The sequence below is a fragment of the Procambarus clarkii genome, chromosome 35 (genome assembly GCF_040958095.1).
Source record: "Procambarus clarkii isolate CNS0578487 chromosome 35, FALCON_Pclarkii_2.0, whole genome shotgun sequence".
NCBI classification, from domain to species: domain Eukaryota; kingdom Metazoa; phylum Arthropoda; class Malacostraca; order Decapoda; family Cambaridae; genus Procambarus; species Procambarus clarkii.
The window spans coordinates 32,071,567-32,087,320 of NC_091184.1; the positions used below are offsets into that span (position 1 = coordinate 32,071,567).

General features: G+C 42.3%; 1 protein-coding gene across 1 annotated transcript in view; it reads left to right on the forward strand.

Annotated features, from left to right (window-relative positions):
* LOC138371176 (protein dachsous-like) overlaps window positions 1–12,996 on the forward strand; it is a 129,372-nt gene extending 116,376 nt beyond the window's left edge. The window contains exon 5 of the mRNA XM_069336012.1: window positions 12,447–12,996. Coding sequence (XP_069192113.1) covers window positions 12,447–12,996 — 550 coding nt within the window. The remainder of the gene's footprint in view (window positions 1–12,446) is intronic.
* Window positions 12,997–15,754: the final 2,758 nt, after the last annotated feature.

Genomic DNA, 15,754 nt, shown 5'->3' on the forward strand with positions numbered 1-15,754 from the left:
AGGAACCTGTACACCAGTTAATTGACGGTTGAGAGGCGGGACCAAAGAGCCAAAGGTCAACCCCCCGCAAGCAGAACTAAGTGAGTACATCCAATTGAGTATCTACACATTCTCCAGCTTCTGTATTTCCCCTCCGTTAAAAACACAGTGGATTAATCTAACTAAAAACATGAAAACCAAGTCAGCTCAACTAACCATCCCGACCCGATACTCATTAGTCCTTGAAAGCGTCAATAATAAATGGATTTTAATTTCCATAAACCACCGCAGTTTTTACGTCGAGTCGATGGTGTAAACAATGTGGGTGAGGTCGGTAATAGGACGATCTGAGCACTAATCACCCTGTTGGAATCGAGGCTCCGGTTGTTAACAGTTTGGTGGGTTGTATTCCAGGGAAAATTAGTAAGGTAAGGCTTACCTTGCGATGTGGGGAAGAGTAACTTAGTAGCCTGGTAATGTGTGAGAGAGAGAAAGAGAGAGAAAGAGAGAGAGAGAGAGAGAGAGAGAGAGAGAGAGAGAGAGAGAGAGAGAGAGAGAGAGAGAGAGAGAGAGAGAGAGAGAGAGAGAGAGAGAGAGAGACAGGGACAGGGACAGAGAGAGAGAGAGAGAGAGAGAGAGAGAGAGAGAGAGAGAGAGAGAGAGAGAGAGAGAGAGAGAGAGAGAGAGAGAGAGAGAGTGAGAGTGAGAGAGAGAAAGAGAGAGAGGGAGAGAGACAGAGAGAGAGAGAGAGAGAGAGAGAGAGAGAGAGAGAGACAGAGAGAGAGAGAGAGAGAAAGAGAGACACAAGGAAACACAGGAAACCAATCCTTTAACACCCAACACAACACAAATCACAAAACACCCTCACTCACCCGTCTCATTATTTCCATTTATATTAGTCATTGTATATCTCCCACTTCACAATCCTCCTCCTTCTCCTCCTCCTCTCGTCTCCCTTCCCTAATTGTTATTCCCCGCACTTCAAACTACCTGCTTTATAGCGCAGAATAATTTTATATCCCTTAATGACCCCTATTTAACGACCGTGGATAAAGAGGACCCCTTATTCCACCGTGACAAAGACTGCTGTGTCTGTTTAGTACCAGTTCGGGCAAATTACAGGCCCTAGTGCCATTCGCCTCGGTTCAATTCGCCATTCGCCCAGTCAATCCTCCCTAGTCATGGAGGATTGACTGGGTACAAATCGTTAGTGTTCGTCTCTGTGCACTCAGCAATAATTGAGGTTCGGATCAGGTTGTCAATCTATTGGCAGGACGGTGTTTGAAGGGAAACTATAAGAAGAAGCTATAAGTCTGCTTAGAAAAGTTAGAATATGTCTATTCTAATGCCCACGCGAGTTAAAAACTGATTGAAAGCAGTAGAAAACAATGTGATTTTGAAAAAATTGAATTGAAATTGAAATAAGTTTATTGAAGTAAAATACACACAAAGGGATGAGGTAGTTCAAGCTATTCTCACCCCGTTCAGTACATCGTGTTAATACGTACATAGACACACATCACAAACAATAAACATATTACCGAACATTCTTAGAGATAAACATCTACATTTCCTCCTTTAAACAAGTAGTATGGTATCAGGCGTACACACACATACTTTTATGACCTAGGTATACTGTATAATTTTTTTTTTTTGAAGTTTTGTGTTTATAGTTTGGTATGTGGAGTTGATTGGTTGAGGGGAAGGAGGAATTGTTGGTACTTGGGGACACAGGATGCTGGTATTACAATAAAATAAATTTTGTCAAATCAATCTGGAGTAGGAGATCATATTACTAGGCCGAACAGTATGACCAGAGGAGACAAATCTCCGAGTGTAGCAGGGGCCAGATTCACGAAAGCAGTTACGAAAACACTTACGAACCTGTACATCTTTTCTCAATCTTTGACGGCTTTGTTTCCAATTATTAAACAGTTAATGAGCTCGGAAGCACCAGGAGGCTGTTTATAACAATAACAACAGTTGATTGTTTGTAAACTGTTTAATAAATGTAACCAAAGCCGTCAAAAGATTGAGGAAAGATGTACACGTTCGTAAGTGCTTGCGTAAGTGCTTTGGTGAATCTGGCCCTTATGCTCCAAGGAGCAGCGATTCACAGTACAGTCCATCAAAAACATGTTAACCCACACTACCGGGAGCCGGTCGGCCGAGCGGACAGCACGCGGGACTTGTGATCCTGTGGTCCTGGGTTCGATCCCAGGCGCCGGCGAGAAACAATGGGCAGAGTTTCTTTCACCCTATACCCCTGTTACCTAGCAGTAAAATAGGTACCTGGGTGTTAGTCAGCTGTCACGGGCTGCTTCCTGGGGGTGGAGGCCTGGTCGAGGACCGGGCCGCGGGGACACTAAAGCCCCGAAATCATCTCAAGATAACCTCAAGATAACCTTCTTCCCACCAGCGTAGAGGCGAATTCTCCTTTCTCTCGTACATGCATTACAGGTGTTTCTAATGGTGTTCGAACCTCTCATCCTAGTGTTCGAACCTACTTTGCAGATTCCACTGTAAAAACCACCTTGACTGTCCCTCAGTCGTTGGAATTCTTGGCTGATAAATAAAGTTCATCCTGAGTTGTCGAAAGCGAATCAAGTCTTAATTATTGTTTCTATACACTGATAATAGTGTGTGTAAATCACGAAAAATAAACACGTGATTAAAAATGTGACAGTGTCAGACCACGGAGGAAAATTGAAACAGGAATTTCCTGAAGTACTTTCGTATATTAATACATCTTCAGAAGGAGTCTCTCCTTCTGAAGGAGAGACTTAAGGAATTTCCTTAAGTACTTTCGTATATTAATACATCTTCAGAAGGAGTCTCTCCTTCTGAAGATGTATTAATATACGAAAGTACTTAAGGAAATTCCTGTTTCCATTTTCCTCCGTGGTCTGACACTGTCACTGATAATAGTATAGCAGAACTTTGTAATTCACTACGACTACTAACTCTCGCAACACTATAAGTGAAACTACCAACATTAAGCCCAATCATCACCAAACTGACCAATAAAATTAGATAGTGATAAATTATTAGATGCAACAATATCAGACACCAAACTTGATATGACGTTAGCTAATGAAAGAGTAATTTGTAACTCGCTAACTAATATTTTAAATAAATCAATCGAGAAAAAAGACATTTTCCAAGAAATCTCAGACGACGGAAAATTATTGAGAAATGTAAAATCTCAAAAATAACGTCAAAAATTACAGAAAGTCGTTGATAAACTCCATAAATAATGAGACAAGTGGTTGTTAGAGTTCAACCGCACCATTTGTAACGTAACTCACAATCAATACCACCACCACCACAGCTCACAATCACCGCCACTATCTCAGACAATAACACCATCACCGTCCTTTTCACCGTCACGACACTAGCACATTACAAAGTCGATTTTATTCAATTAATATTGAACCGAAGAACACCGGTTAAAATCGCATATATATATAACCTGGCCTGGAGTGGGGTGGGGGGGGGGGGGGGCGGGCTGCCTCTCCCTGGAGCTATTGTGCAGTCTGGATAAAAGTGGAAGACCAGAGTTGTTGATAGACAGGGCCACTGTACGTGTAACCTTTGGAGACTTGCGCGTAATTGATAGAAAAATCGTTTCCTCTCACACTAGTGTGTGTGTGTGTGTGTGTGTGTGTGTGTGTGTGTGTGTACTCACCTAATTGGTCTGAGAGGATTGGTCCCGCTTCTCAACTGCCAATCAACTGGTGCGCAAATTCCTGAGCCTATTGGGCACTATCACATCTACATTTAAAGCTGCAGCATGGGGTCTGCCTCCACCACATTCCTAATTCATCCCGTGTGTTAACTACTCTGACACTGAAAAATTCTTATGTCCCTGTGGCTCATTTAGGTACACAAGTTCTCAACTGTGTCCCTTTGGACGTGTATTACCTAAGCTGAAATCAGTCTTTATCTACCACCATCAACTCCACGAAAACTTTGTATATGGTAATCATGTTTCCCCCTAACTCTTCTGCCTTCTAGCGACGTATGGATAAATTCCGGTATCCTGTGCAGGCGATGAGTCACAATAACGTGGCTGAAGTATGTTGACCAGACCACACACTAGAAGGTGAAGGGACGACGACGTTTCGGTCCGTTCTGGATCATTCTCAAGTTGATTGACAATCGACTTGAGAATGGTCCAGGACGGACCGAAACGTCGTCGTCCCTTCAACTTCTAGTGTGTGGTCTGGTCAACATGCTTCAGCCGGTATCCTGTGCTCAATGTTGAATTATTTTAAATAATTCCCCCTTTGAAAAAAACAGAACAAGGAGCAACAGAGAATTTTACCGAAATACGAACTAATGACTCCATTTTAACCAGTCCAATAACGTTGGTGCTTAAATAAAAAGGTTATGTGGTTGCAGAAATGGTTATTCCTGTTGCAAATAATCGACCTTTTCTTGCAATATGGCTCCACACACTTTACATCTGTCGGTTAATTAGAAACTTCTCCACAGCAGAATACTTGCATTGATGTCTGTGGTGTGAAGAGTCAATGAAGATTAACGATGTCAACCAATTGCTAAACTAAGGTCAAAGAGGTAATTACTGGTTTAACGATCTCTTCTCCTCATTCGAGGGGGGGGGGGGAGGTTCTTCTCCTCAGTGGGAGGGGGAAGGGGGAGGGGTCGCTTCCCCCCCTCAGAGGGGTGCCAAAATGTTTCAGCCTGTGTCCTATCCAGCTGAACGTATCATCATCAGTGTTGTGTTGACACTCCCCGGTCAATACTTCCCGGTCAATACTCCCCCGGTCAATACTCCCCCCCGGTCAATACTCCCCCCCGGTCAATACTCCCCCCCGGTCAATACTCCCCCCCGGGCAATACTCTCCCCGGTCAATACTCCCCGGTCAATACTCCCCGGTCAATACTCCCTCGGTCAATACTCCCCCCGGTCAATACTTCCCCCGGTTAATACTTCTCGGTTAATACTCCCCCGGTCAATAACTGGCCCCCCTCACGCCTGGACTGGAGGCTTCCTGTCACCATGGAGACAGATCTTTCATCTAACCTGGTAACTGTATTATTAGCTTACTGTATTAGTTGTTTACTGTATTATTCGTTTACTGTATTACTCGTTTATTGTAATATTCGTTTACTGTATTACTCGTTTATTGTAATATTCGTTTATTGTATTAATCGTTTATTGTATTATTCGTTTACTGTATTGTTCGTTTATTGTATTATTCGTTTACTGTATTGTTCGTTTATTGTATTACTCGTTTACTGTATTGTTCGTTTATTGTATTATTCGTTTACTGTATTAATCGTTTAATGTATTACTCGTTTACTGTATTGTTCGTTTATTGTATTATTCGTTTACTGTATTATTCGTTTACTGTATTACTCGTTTATTGTATTAATCGTTTATTGTATTATTCGTTTACTGTATTATTCGTTTATTGTATTAATCGTTTAATGTATTATTCGTTTATTGTATTATTCGCTTACTGTATTACTCGTTTATTGTATTACTCGTTTACTGTATTATTCATTTACTGCATTACTCGTTTACAATATCAGTTGTTTACAATGCTTCTAGATTTCAGTATCCCTCGTTTATACCATCAATAGTGTACTGTATTAGCAGTTTACAGTCCTATGTCCACCTTAGTTCACTTCCGGCACTTGCAACTGGCAATATCTGGACTAATTGAATCTCCTTGTCGCACCTGCATGGGGGATTACATCCGATTAATCCCCCCAGGTGGAGGTGGTGGGGATTAAAGCCTATTACTCTCACGTTAATGGCTGTTTTGGATTGGAATATATTGTTACAGGGGAATCAACTGCTGGTGTTGATTGGATTTTGAGTTGAAGGATTGGGATTTTCGTAAGAAAGTCATTTTCATCATGAGTTTCTAGGTATTTTATTTAAGATATCATATTTTACGTTATCATCTTTATATAGGTGTTGATGGATGGGGTTATGGAACTTACTACTCAAGATAGGAGAAACAGAGGGAATATGATCACTATATATAAGATACTCAGGGGAATTGACGAAAAATGGACAAAGACAGTCTTTTGTTTGTATTGAGACATAAGTGGAAGCAGGAAACACAAATAAGTCAAGGCCGGGTGTAAATATATAAAATTAAAAAATAAAACAGTTTGATCCAAAAGATCCAAAGATAAATTTTCGCGAATGTTTTCCCAACTTAAAAAACTTGACTTTCTTCACCACGGTCTAGATGGAAACAACTTAGACTGTTGCGTTTTAAGATAGCAATAAGCCTGGATTTTTTTTAGGTAGGGAGTCTACAGATGATTTTAAAACTAAGTTGCCTGAATTACCTGAAAATAACAGCGGTAATTTCTGCTTGAGTGATTGTGGCTTAAGCGTTCGATGCTTATCTATTTCTGTCTTGTCTGCAGGCGATGAGTCACAATAACGTGGCTAAAGTATGATGACCAGACCACACACTAGAAGGTGAAGGGACGACGACGTTTCGGTCCGTCCTGGACCATTCTCAAGTCGATTGAGAATGGTCCAGAACGGACCGAAACGTCGTCGTCCCTTCACATTCAGGGGTGTGGTCTGGTCATCTGTCTTGTCTCTGTGTGCCTTGGATCCCTGTGACTCGAACCACCGACCCCCACGAGTGAGAGATAGAAGCTCTATCCACCATGCTATGAGCAGGTTTAATAAGAAAAAATTCCAGACGCAGCTAACCGCTATCCAGCTGAAATTTTCGTCTTGACTGCACGCTGGAGTTCAGATAAATTATTGATCGTCGACCACGTCACATAAGACTGCTCATTGCAAGATGGATAGAGCTTGTTGCACACTCGGCAAGGTTGGTGTTTCGAGTCTTCTAGTACCCAAGTGAGTGTATAAAAATACAAGTTTTCTTCTGCAGTTTCCTTTGATTCTATGGTCATGTTAAGTTTCCTCCAGCATGAGTTAAGTGACTGTGTGTGCTCACGTAAGTCATCACCAAGAGAAGACACACCCATATACTCACCTAGTTGAGCTTCGGCTCTTTGGTTCCGCCTCACAGCAGTCAATCAACTGGGGCTCAAGATCCTGAGCCTACTGGGCTCTATAATACCTACATTTGAAACTGTGTATGGAGTCAGCCTCCACCACATCACTGCCTAGTGCATTTCATTTGTTAACTACAATGACACTGAAAGAAAGTCTTTCTAATGTCTTTTCAAAATGTCCTAAAAATTCTTTCTCTCTCTCATGAAAGAAACAAATAAAATTCCGCATAGAGAGAATTAGGCCCCAAACACTCTACATTAAACAGACTCCAGATTACAATTTTGTATAATAACAAATATTATTATTTGAAATTATTTTAATATTTTGTAATCTATTAAATATAATGTGATATTTCCCATTTAAACTAATGTGAATGAAAGCTGGCTGATTAGGACTAAATTTCAGAGCTATTTTGAATGTTTTGTAACTGTAATATTCTCTTTCTCTCTCTCTCTCTCACTTTCCAATATTGTTTCATATATTATTTCCTCCCTTTTCCCCTATTTACCTTCTTCCTTCTCCACTCTTTACCTTCTCCCTTTTCCCCTTTTTATCTGCTCCCTTATTCCCTCCACCTCTCTCACCCACTACCAACCCTTCACTACCTCTCCCATTTTATTCTGCTTCACACCTCTATTTGCATACCCAGCCACAATCTGGTCACCCCTTTTATCTGCCCCTAATCCCCACCCTTTCTCACTTGTCCCTCTCTTCCTTCCTCTCTCTCTCTCTTCTCTCGTTCCTCCCTTTCTCACTCAACTCTTCTGTGGAATATTCAAAAGTTCATAACAATGGTAGTGTAAATACCGATGTATACTCTATATACATCTGTATACATAGTATACAGATACAGTGTGTGTATATGGCGTCTGAATACATCAATGCTATTTTCTGGTAACTTGTTTTCATCTAATGTTAAGATTTATTTTAAAATATTATAAATTGAGACAGAAAGGAATGAGAGAGAGAGAGAGAGAGAGAGAGAGAGAGAGAGAGAGAGAGAGAGAGAGAGAGAGAGAGAGAGAGAGAGAGAGAGAGAGAGAGAGAAAGAGAGAGAGACAGAGAGAGAGAGAGAGACAGAGACAGAGAGAGAGACAGAGAGAGAGAGAGAGAGAGAGAGAGAGAGAGAGAGACAGAGAGAGAGAGAGAGAGAGAGAGAGAGAGAGAGAGAGAAAGAGAGAGAGACAGAGAGAGAGAGAGACAGAGACAGAGAGAGAGAGAGAGAGAGAGAGAGACAGAGAGAGAGAGAGAGAGAGAGAGAGAGAGAGAGAGAGAGAGAGAGAGAGAGAGAGAGAGAGAGAGAGAGAGAGAGAGAGAGAGAGAGAGAGAGAGAGACCACTACACCAACCAAACATTAATTCTTCGCCCTGTTCCCTCTTTGAACATACACTCACCTTAAAAATAAAAAATAAAACTCTACTGACCATGTGAAAGCTCTGGCTCACAGCCGGCTCTCACTCTGTACCATCTGGCTCACAGATGGCTCCAGCTTCACCATCTAGCTCACAGATACAAGATATCAGCTCTACAGAATCAGCTGTTGCAGGATAACAGCTTTACAGAATCTGCTGTTGAAGGATAACAGCTTTACAGAATCACCTGATACTGCATAACAGCTCTAAAGAATCAGCTGTTGCAGGATAACAGCTCTACAGAATTAGCTGATGCAGGATAACAGCTCTACAGAATCAGCTGATGCAGGATAACAGCTCTACAGAATCAGCTGATGCAGGATAACAGCTTTACAGAATCAGCGGATGCAGGATAACAACTTTACAGAATCAGCGGATGCAGGATAACAGCTCTACAGAATCAGCTGATGCAGGATAACAGCTCTACAGAATCAGCTGATGCAGGATAACAGCTTTACAGAATCAGCGGATGCAGGATAACAGCTCTACAGAATCAGCGGATGCAGGATAACAGCTCTACAGAATCAGCGGATGCAGGATAACAGCTCTACAGAATCAGCTGATGCAGGATAACAGCTCTACAGAATCAGCTGATGCAGGATAACAGCTCTACAGAATCAGCGGATGCAGGATAACAGCTCTACAGAATCAGCTGATGCAAGATAACAGCTCTACAGAATCAGCTGATGCAGGATAACAGCTCTACAGAAACAGGTGTTACAGGATAACAGCTCTACAGAATCAGCTGATGCAGGATAACAGCTCTAAGGAATTAGCTAATGCAGGATAACAAATATCTCACAAAATACACACAAGAAAGTTAATACTAATACAAGTGAACAAAATTCTTAGTTGAAATATACACAAGAGAACCATCATAAAACAAATATATAATAACATTCCTTTCAAGAAATATTTTTTGAGGGCAGAAACTAGGTGTAAAAATTATGCAAATTTGCAAACCATTAGAGAGAACAAATGCTAATAGTGAATGGTGTCAGTGTGAATGGTAATTTTGATGGTGATCATTGTGATGGGTTGATAGTGATGATAATCATATTGATCCTCGGTAAATATACAAAAAAAATATATATGCCCCAAAACGCAAATTCTTACCCAAGAGAAGAAAAAAAACAGAACAAGATTATCTTACTTGAGCCAACGAAGCCTCAAAAGTTTGCTAATTTCTAGAGAAAAACTTGAAAAATAATGAGAAAAAACAACTTTTCTTTCTCGGTTGTACAAACATTTCTTAACAAGGGCGAAGGACGTAATTTTACGAATGATGGAACCCAGAATTTTGCCCACCTTTTGGTACTGTAATATCTATACGTATTGGAGGAAGCAAGATTTTCAAATTCAAAGATGGAAGAATTATGTGGTTGATTGGAAGATATTTGTGCTTAAAAGATTAGCGTATGTACCGGTGTTCGATTAGTTTGTATGTGTTTAAGATTATTTAATCTTAAATTTTCAAATTCAAAGATGGAAGATCTATGTGGTTGATTGGAAGATATTTGTGGTTACAAGATTAGCGTATGTACCGGTGTTCGATTAGTTTGTATGTGTTTAAGATTATTTAATTCATATATATGTAAGATTGACACATATATATATATGGTTGAAATGTATGATCATGGGAAGACCTAAATATTTACTGGTGCAAGATTTCGAGTGTGAATAGTGTTAGATCTTACTCATTTAGATCATCATAATACTCAGCCTTCATTTTGAGTCATACTCATCCTCATTCATCACAAAATACAGGCAAAAAAAAAATAATTTGTTTTACATAAGGATTTTATGTATTTACATTACGTATTCTGACATCAAGTTCCGTCGACGTCTCTTTTAAAGTTCATGTGTAACTTGCCTTGAAATGCGAACGATTAAATTTCAAACTTAACCTTATCCTACTTGAAGCCCTGTAATCAGAACTGACCAAAGTTGCCAGCAGAGGCGATCCAATCTGAGTTACCTGAGGATCCAGACCTAACCTGATTGTCAGTGAGAAAAAAGTTTTGCTTTACAAGACTGGCAGGAAGTATACTTATGACAAGAGTATACTTGATAGGGAAAGAGGGTGAATATCCAGCATTACTCGGGTGGAAAACGAGTACCCATTTCTACACTACATACACACGACTCTTTATCACTTTAATCACCTACACTACACACTGTTTTTACTGTCAATTCTGTCTTCTGTCCTTGTAGCTCGTAGCTCTTCTAACCGGTGTTGCTGTGGTGATGGCAGTCACAGCTTCATAATACACCATCTTAAACGGGACGATCCATGAAGTTTTGCACTACTTAAGTAATAGAAGCTCGCAGAATGAGAGTCTGCTATAAGAACTTTGAGTATCTAAATTCTATAAATATAATGAAATTATGGAACCAACAGTCACGTTTCATCTCAACCGGCATCATGAGGGGACGTCATAGGGACCCAACCACCTTTAAAGAGGGGCAATGGGGGCCAATCGTAACCCATTTTTGATAGTATATTAACACCCACCAGCCACAATGCACAGATTAATGAGGTTAGCCTTAATCATCTGCTATCCTACCTCAGCACACACACACACACACACACACACACACACACACACACACACACACACACACACACACACACACACACACACACACACACACAATAATACCTAAATACTCAGGTAAACAAACAAATTGTCTGATGTACAGACAAAACACTATAATCCACAAACACTCAAGTGAACAAACAACAAATTTCCTCTCACCAAGATGTAGTTCTCTATGAAATATACATATATTCCCGGGCAGAAAAATAAAACCTGCATTTTTCAGTCTTTACACGGATTTTGTCCCATATTAACTCAATCTCTTTCATCTCGAATTTTCGTAATTTAATCAGCTTCAAAGAGAAACTCAAAATTCGGTAATATGCTCTCTTTATTTTTCTTGCGGTGGGGGTCCAAATGAGTTTGATAATCAGTGAATTATCTCTCTCTCTCTCTCTCTCTCTCTTTTTTTTCTCTCTCTCTCTTTCTCTCTCATAAGACGTCATTTTGGTGTATTCTTCAATCACATAACATTTCAACACAACAGTCTCATTATTACTTATACCGAATTTCCTAAAATTCACACAAGCTTTTAACTAACCTTATATCTACCTCATATTCAATTAGCGTTAATATTACCTTACACAATTCGTCCTCCTCGACACTGAATACCGGAGAAACTGAAAGCACAAATGGAATGCAAATTCCGAGTCCCTCGAGAGGGACCTAACTCACACCTGCTTCTAATATTAACCTCATTTTTCTAACCTCTCTCTGAGCTAATGTAAAAAAAGAGCCGAGAATGGAATATTCAAACAATTCAGGACTTCTTTTTTATTTTCTGTCAAGGGGGTCCTTGGGCGTTTGATCTCGAGTGTGACTTGAAATAGGGATGGGAAGTCCTTGAAGCTGGAGATTAAACGCCCCCCAGCAACTGAGGGCGTCGGATAAGACGCAGTTCTACACGACGTCAGGGAATAAGACGTAGTTCTCCACGACGCCAGGGGATAAGACGTAGTTCAACACGACGAGAGGGAATAAGGCGCAGTTCAACACGACGCCAGGGGATAAGACGCAGTTCTCCACGACGCCAGGGGATAAGACGCAGTTTCCACGACGCCAGGGGATAAGACGCAGTTCTACACGACGCCAGGGGATAAGACGCAGTTCTACACGACGCCAGGGAATAAGGCGCAGTTCAACACGACGCCAGGGGATAAGACGCAGTTCTACACGACGCCAGGGGATAAGACGCAGTTCTCCACTACGCCAGGGGGATAAGACGCAGTTCTCCACGACGCCAGGGAATAAGACGTAGTTCTACACGACGCCAGGGGCTAAGACGCAGTTCTCCACGACGCCAGAGAATAAGACGCAGTTCTACACGACGCCAGGATCATAAGACGTAGTTCTACACGATGCCAGGGGAAAAGACGCAGTTCTACACGACGCCAGGGGCTAAGACGCAGTTCTCTACGACGCCAGGGGAATAAGACGCAGTTCTCCACGACGTCAGGGGAATAAGACGCAGTTCTCCACGACACCAGAGAATAAGACGCAGTTCTACACGACGCCAGGGAATAAGACGCAGTTCTACACGACGCCAGGGAATAAGACGCAGTTCTTCACGACGCCAGGGGATAAGACGCAGTTCTACACGACGCCAGGGGATAAGACGCAGTTCTCCACGACGCCAGGGAATAAGACGCAGTTCTACACGACGCCAGGGGATAAGACGCAGTTCTACACGACGCCAGGGAATAAGACGCAGTTCTTCACGACGCCAGGGGATAAGACGCAGTTCTACACGACGCCAGGGGATAAGACGCAGTTCTCCACGACGCCAGGGAATAAGACGCAGTTCTCCACGACGCCAGGCAATAAGACGCAGTTCTCCACGACGCCAGGCAATAAGACGCAGTTCTCCACGACGCCAGGCAATAAGACGCAGTTCTCCACGACGCCAGGCAATAAGACGCAGTTCTCCACGACGCCAGAGAATAAGACGCAGTTCTACACGACGCCAGGGAACTAGACGCAGTTCTCCACGACGCCAGAGGATAAGACGCAGTTCTTCACGACGCCAGAGGAATAAGACGCAGTTCTTCACGACGCCAGAGGAATAAGACGCAGTTCTCCACGACGCCAGAGAATAAGACGCAGTTCTACACGACGCCAGGGAACTAGACGCAGTTCTCCACGACGCCAGGGAACTAGACGCAGTTCTCCACGACGCCAGGCAATAAGACGCAGTTCTCCACGACGCCAGGGAATAAGACGCAGTTCTCCACGACGCCAGAGGATAAGACGCAGTTCTTCACGACGCCAGGGGATAAGACGCAGTTCTTCACGACGCCAGGCAATAAGACGCAGTTCTTCACGACGCCAGGGAATAAGACGCAGTTCTTCACGACGCCAGGGGAATAAGACGCAGTTCTTCACGACGCCAGGGAATAAGACGCAGTTCTTCACGACGCCAGGGGAATAAGACGCAGTTCTTCACGACGCCAGGGAATAAGACGCAGTTCTTCACGACGCCAGGGGAATAAGACGCAGTTCTTCACGACGCCAGGGGAATAAGACGCAGTTCTCCACGACGCCAGGGAATAAGACGCAGTTCTTCACGACGCCAGAGGATAAGACGCAGTTCTACACGACGCCAGGCAATAAGACGCAGTTCTCCACGACGCCAGGGAATAAGACGCAGTTCTTCACGACGCCAGAGGATAAGACGCAGTTCTTCACGACGCCAGGGGCATAAGACGCAGTTCTTCACGACGCCAGAGGATAAGACGCAGTTCTACACGACGCCAGGCAATAAGACGCAGTTCTACACGACGCCAGGCAATAAGACGCAGTTCTCCACGACGCCAGGGAATAAGACGCAGTTCTTCACGACGCCAGGGGAATAAGACGCAGTTCTTCACGACGCCAGGGGAATAAGACGCAGTTCTTCACGACGCCAGGGGAATAAGACGCAGTTCTTCACGACGTCACAGGAGAAAGAACCACAGATCATATTGTCTCGTAGACAGTAATTCCCTTCTCCTAATATTTGTTGACAGGTGTTAATCAGGGTAGGTTTACACAGCCTTGGTTAGGGTTCTGTGGCATAGCGACAGTTTACACAGTCTCTATGCCACAGTTTACATTAATGGTTAGGGTTTGGGACTGGGGCAGAATAAGCCGAGCTTAAAATTGACTTGATATATTATCTCTGGGTAAGTGCACAGCTGGTCACTGGAAGCTGTCATTATCGTCGATAACTACCACCAATCACCACCAACCACTCACAACCACTGGCTGATACCAACTACCACTGGCTGATACCAACTACCACTGGCTGATACCAACTACCACTGGCTGATACCAACTACCACTAGCTGATACCAACTACCACTAGCTGATACCAACTACGGCTGCCACTCAACATGCTAGTTTGGTTTTAACAAAAGCACTTAACATCACGCCATGCCATAGCTGAATACCTACCAACCACCACCTACCAATAGTACCACTCACTACCCCCCTATCTACTACATTCCACCACCTGCAACACCCCCCCTCCCCCCCTCACACTTACATTTGTCTAACCTGCGCTAGAAACAATCCAGCTTAACAACCCTGCAAACCGAACCTGTATTTACCCAGGTCTTTTCAAACTTTAACCTCGTCTATCTATTTAACCTTTCTATCTATCGTTTCGAGGTCTATTTTGCGTTGATATATTTAACACGTTATTGCTATGTTCGTTGTTCTTCATTTCGTATATATTTTTAGGTATATCTCTCTCTCTTCATGTTTCTTAGAATGTAAATTAAGCTTTATTATCCATTGACTTAAGGGCGGTTTTTAAGTTCCATGGATACGTTGTGTTGTTCTTCGCTGTATGTGTTCAAGTGTATGTTTATGTTTGTTCAATATCGGTGAACAAAACTGAACTGCGTGATCTGAAAGGGAGCCGGTGGCTGAGCGGACAGAACACTGGACGCGTAATCCTGTGGTCCCGGGTTTGATCCCGGGCGCCGGCGAGAAACGATAGGCAGAGTTTATTTCACCCCCCTGATGCCCCTGTTACCTAGCAGTAAATAGGTACCTGGGTGTTAGTCAGCTGTCACGGGTTGCATCCTGGGGGGTGGAGGCCTGGTCGAGGACCGGGCCGCGGGGACACTAAAGCCCCGAAATCATCTCAAGATAACTTCAAGATAAGAAGATGACCTACACTCAGCACACAACCACCAAAATAACAACCACAAAAATAACAACCACAAAAATAACCTAAAAAATAACAACCACACAAAAATAACAACCACACAAAATAACAACCACACAAAATAACAACCACACAAAATAACAACCACAAAAATAACAACCACAAAAATAACCTAAAAAATAACAACCACACAAAAATAACAACCACACAAAATAACAACCACACAAATAACAACCACACAAAAATAACAACCACACAAAAATAACAACCACAAAAATAACAACCACAAAAACAACAACCACAAAAATAACAACCACACAAAAATAACAACCACACAAAAATAACAACCACAAAAATAACAACCACACAAAAATAACAACCACAAAAATAACAACCACACAAAATAACAACCACACAAAAATAACAACCACAAAAATAACAACCACAAAAATAACAACCACACAAAATAACAACCACACAAAATAACAACCACACAAAATAACAACCACACAAAAATAACAACCACACAAAATAACAACCACAAAAATAACAACCACAAAAATAACAACCACACAAAAAT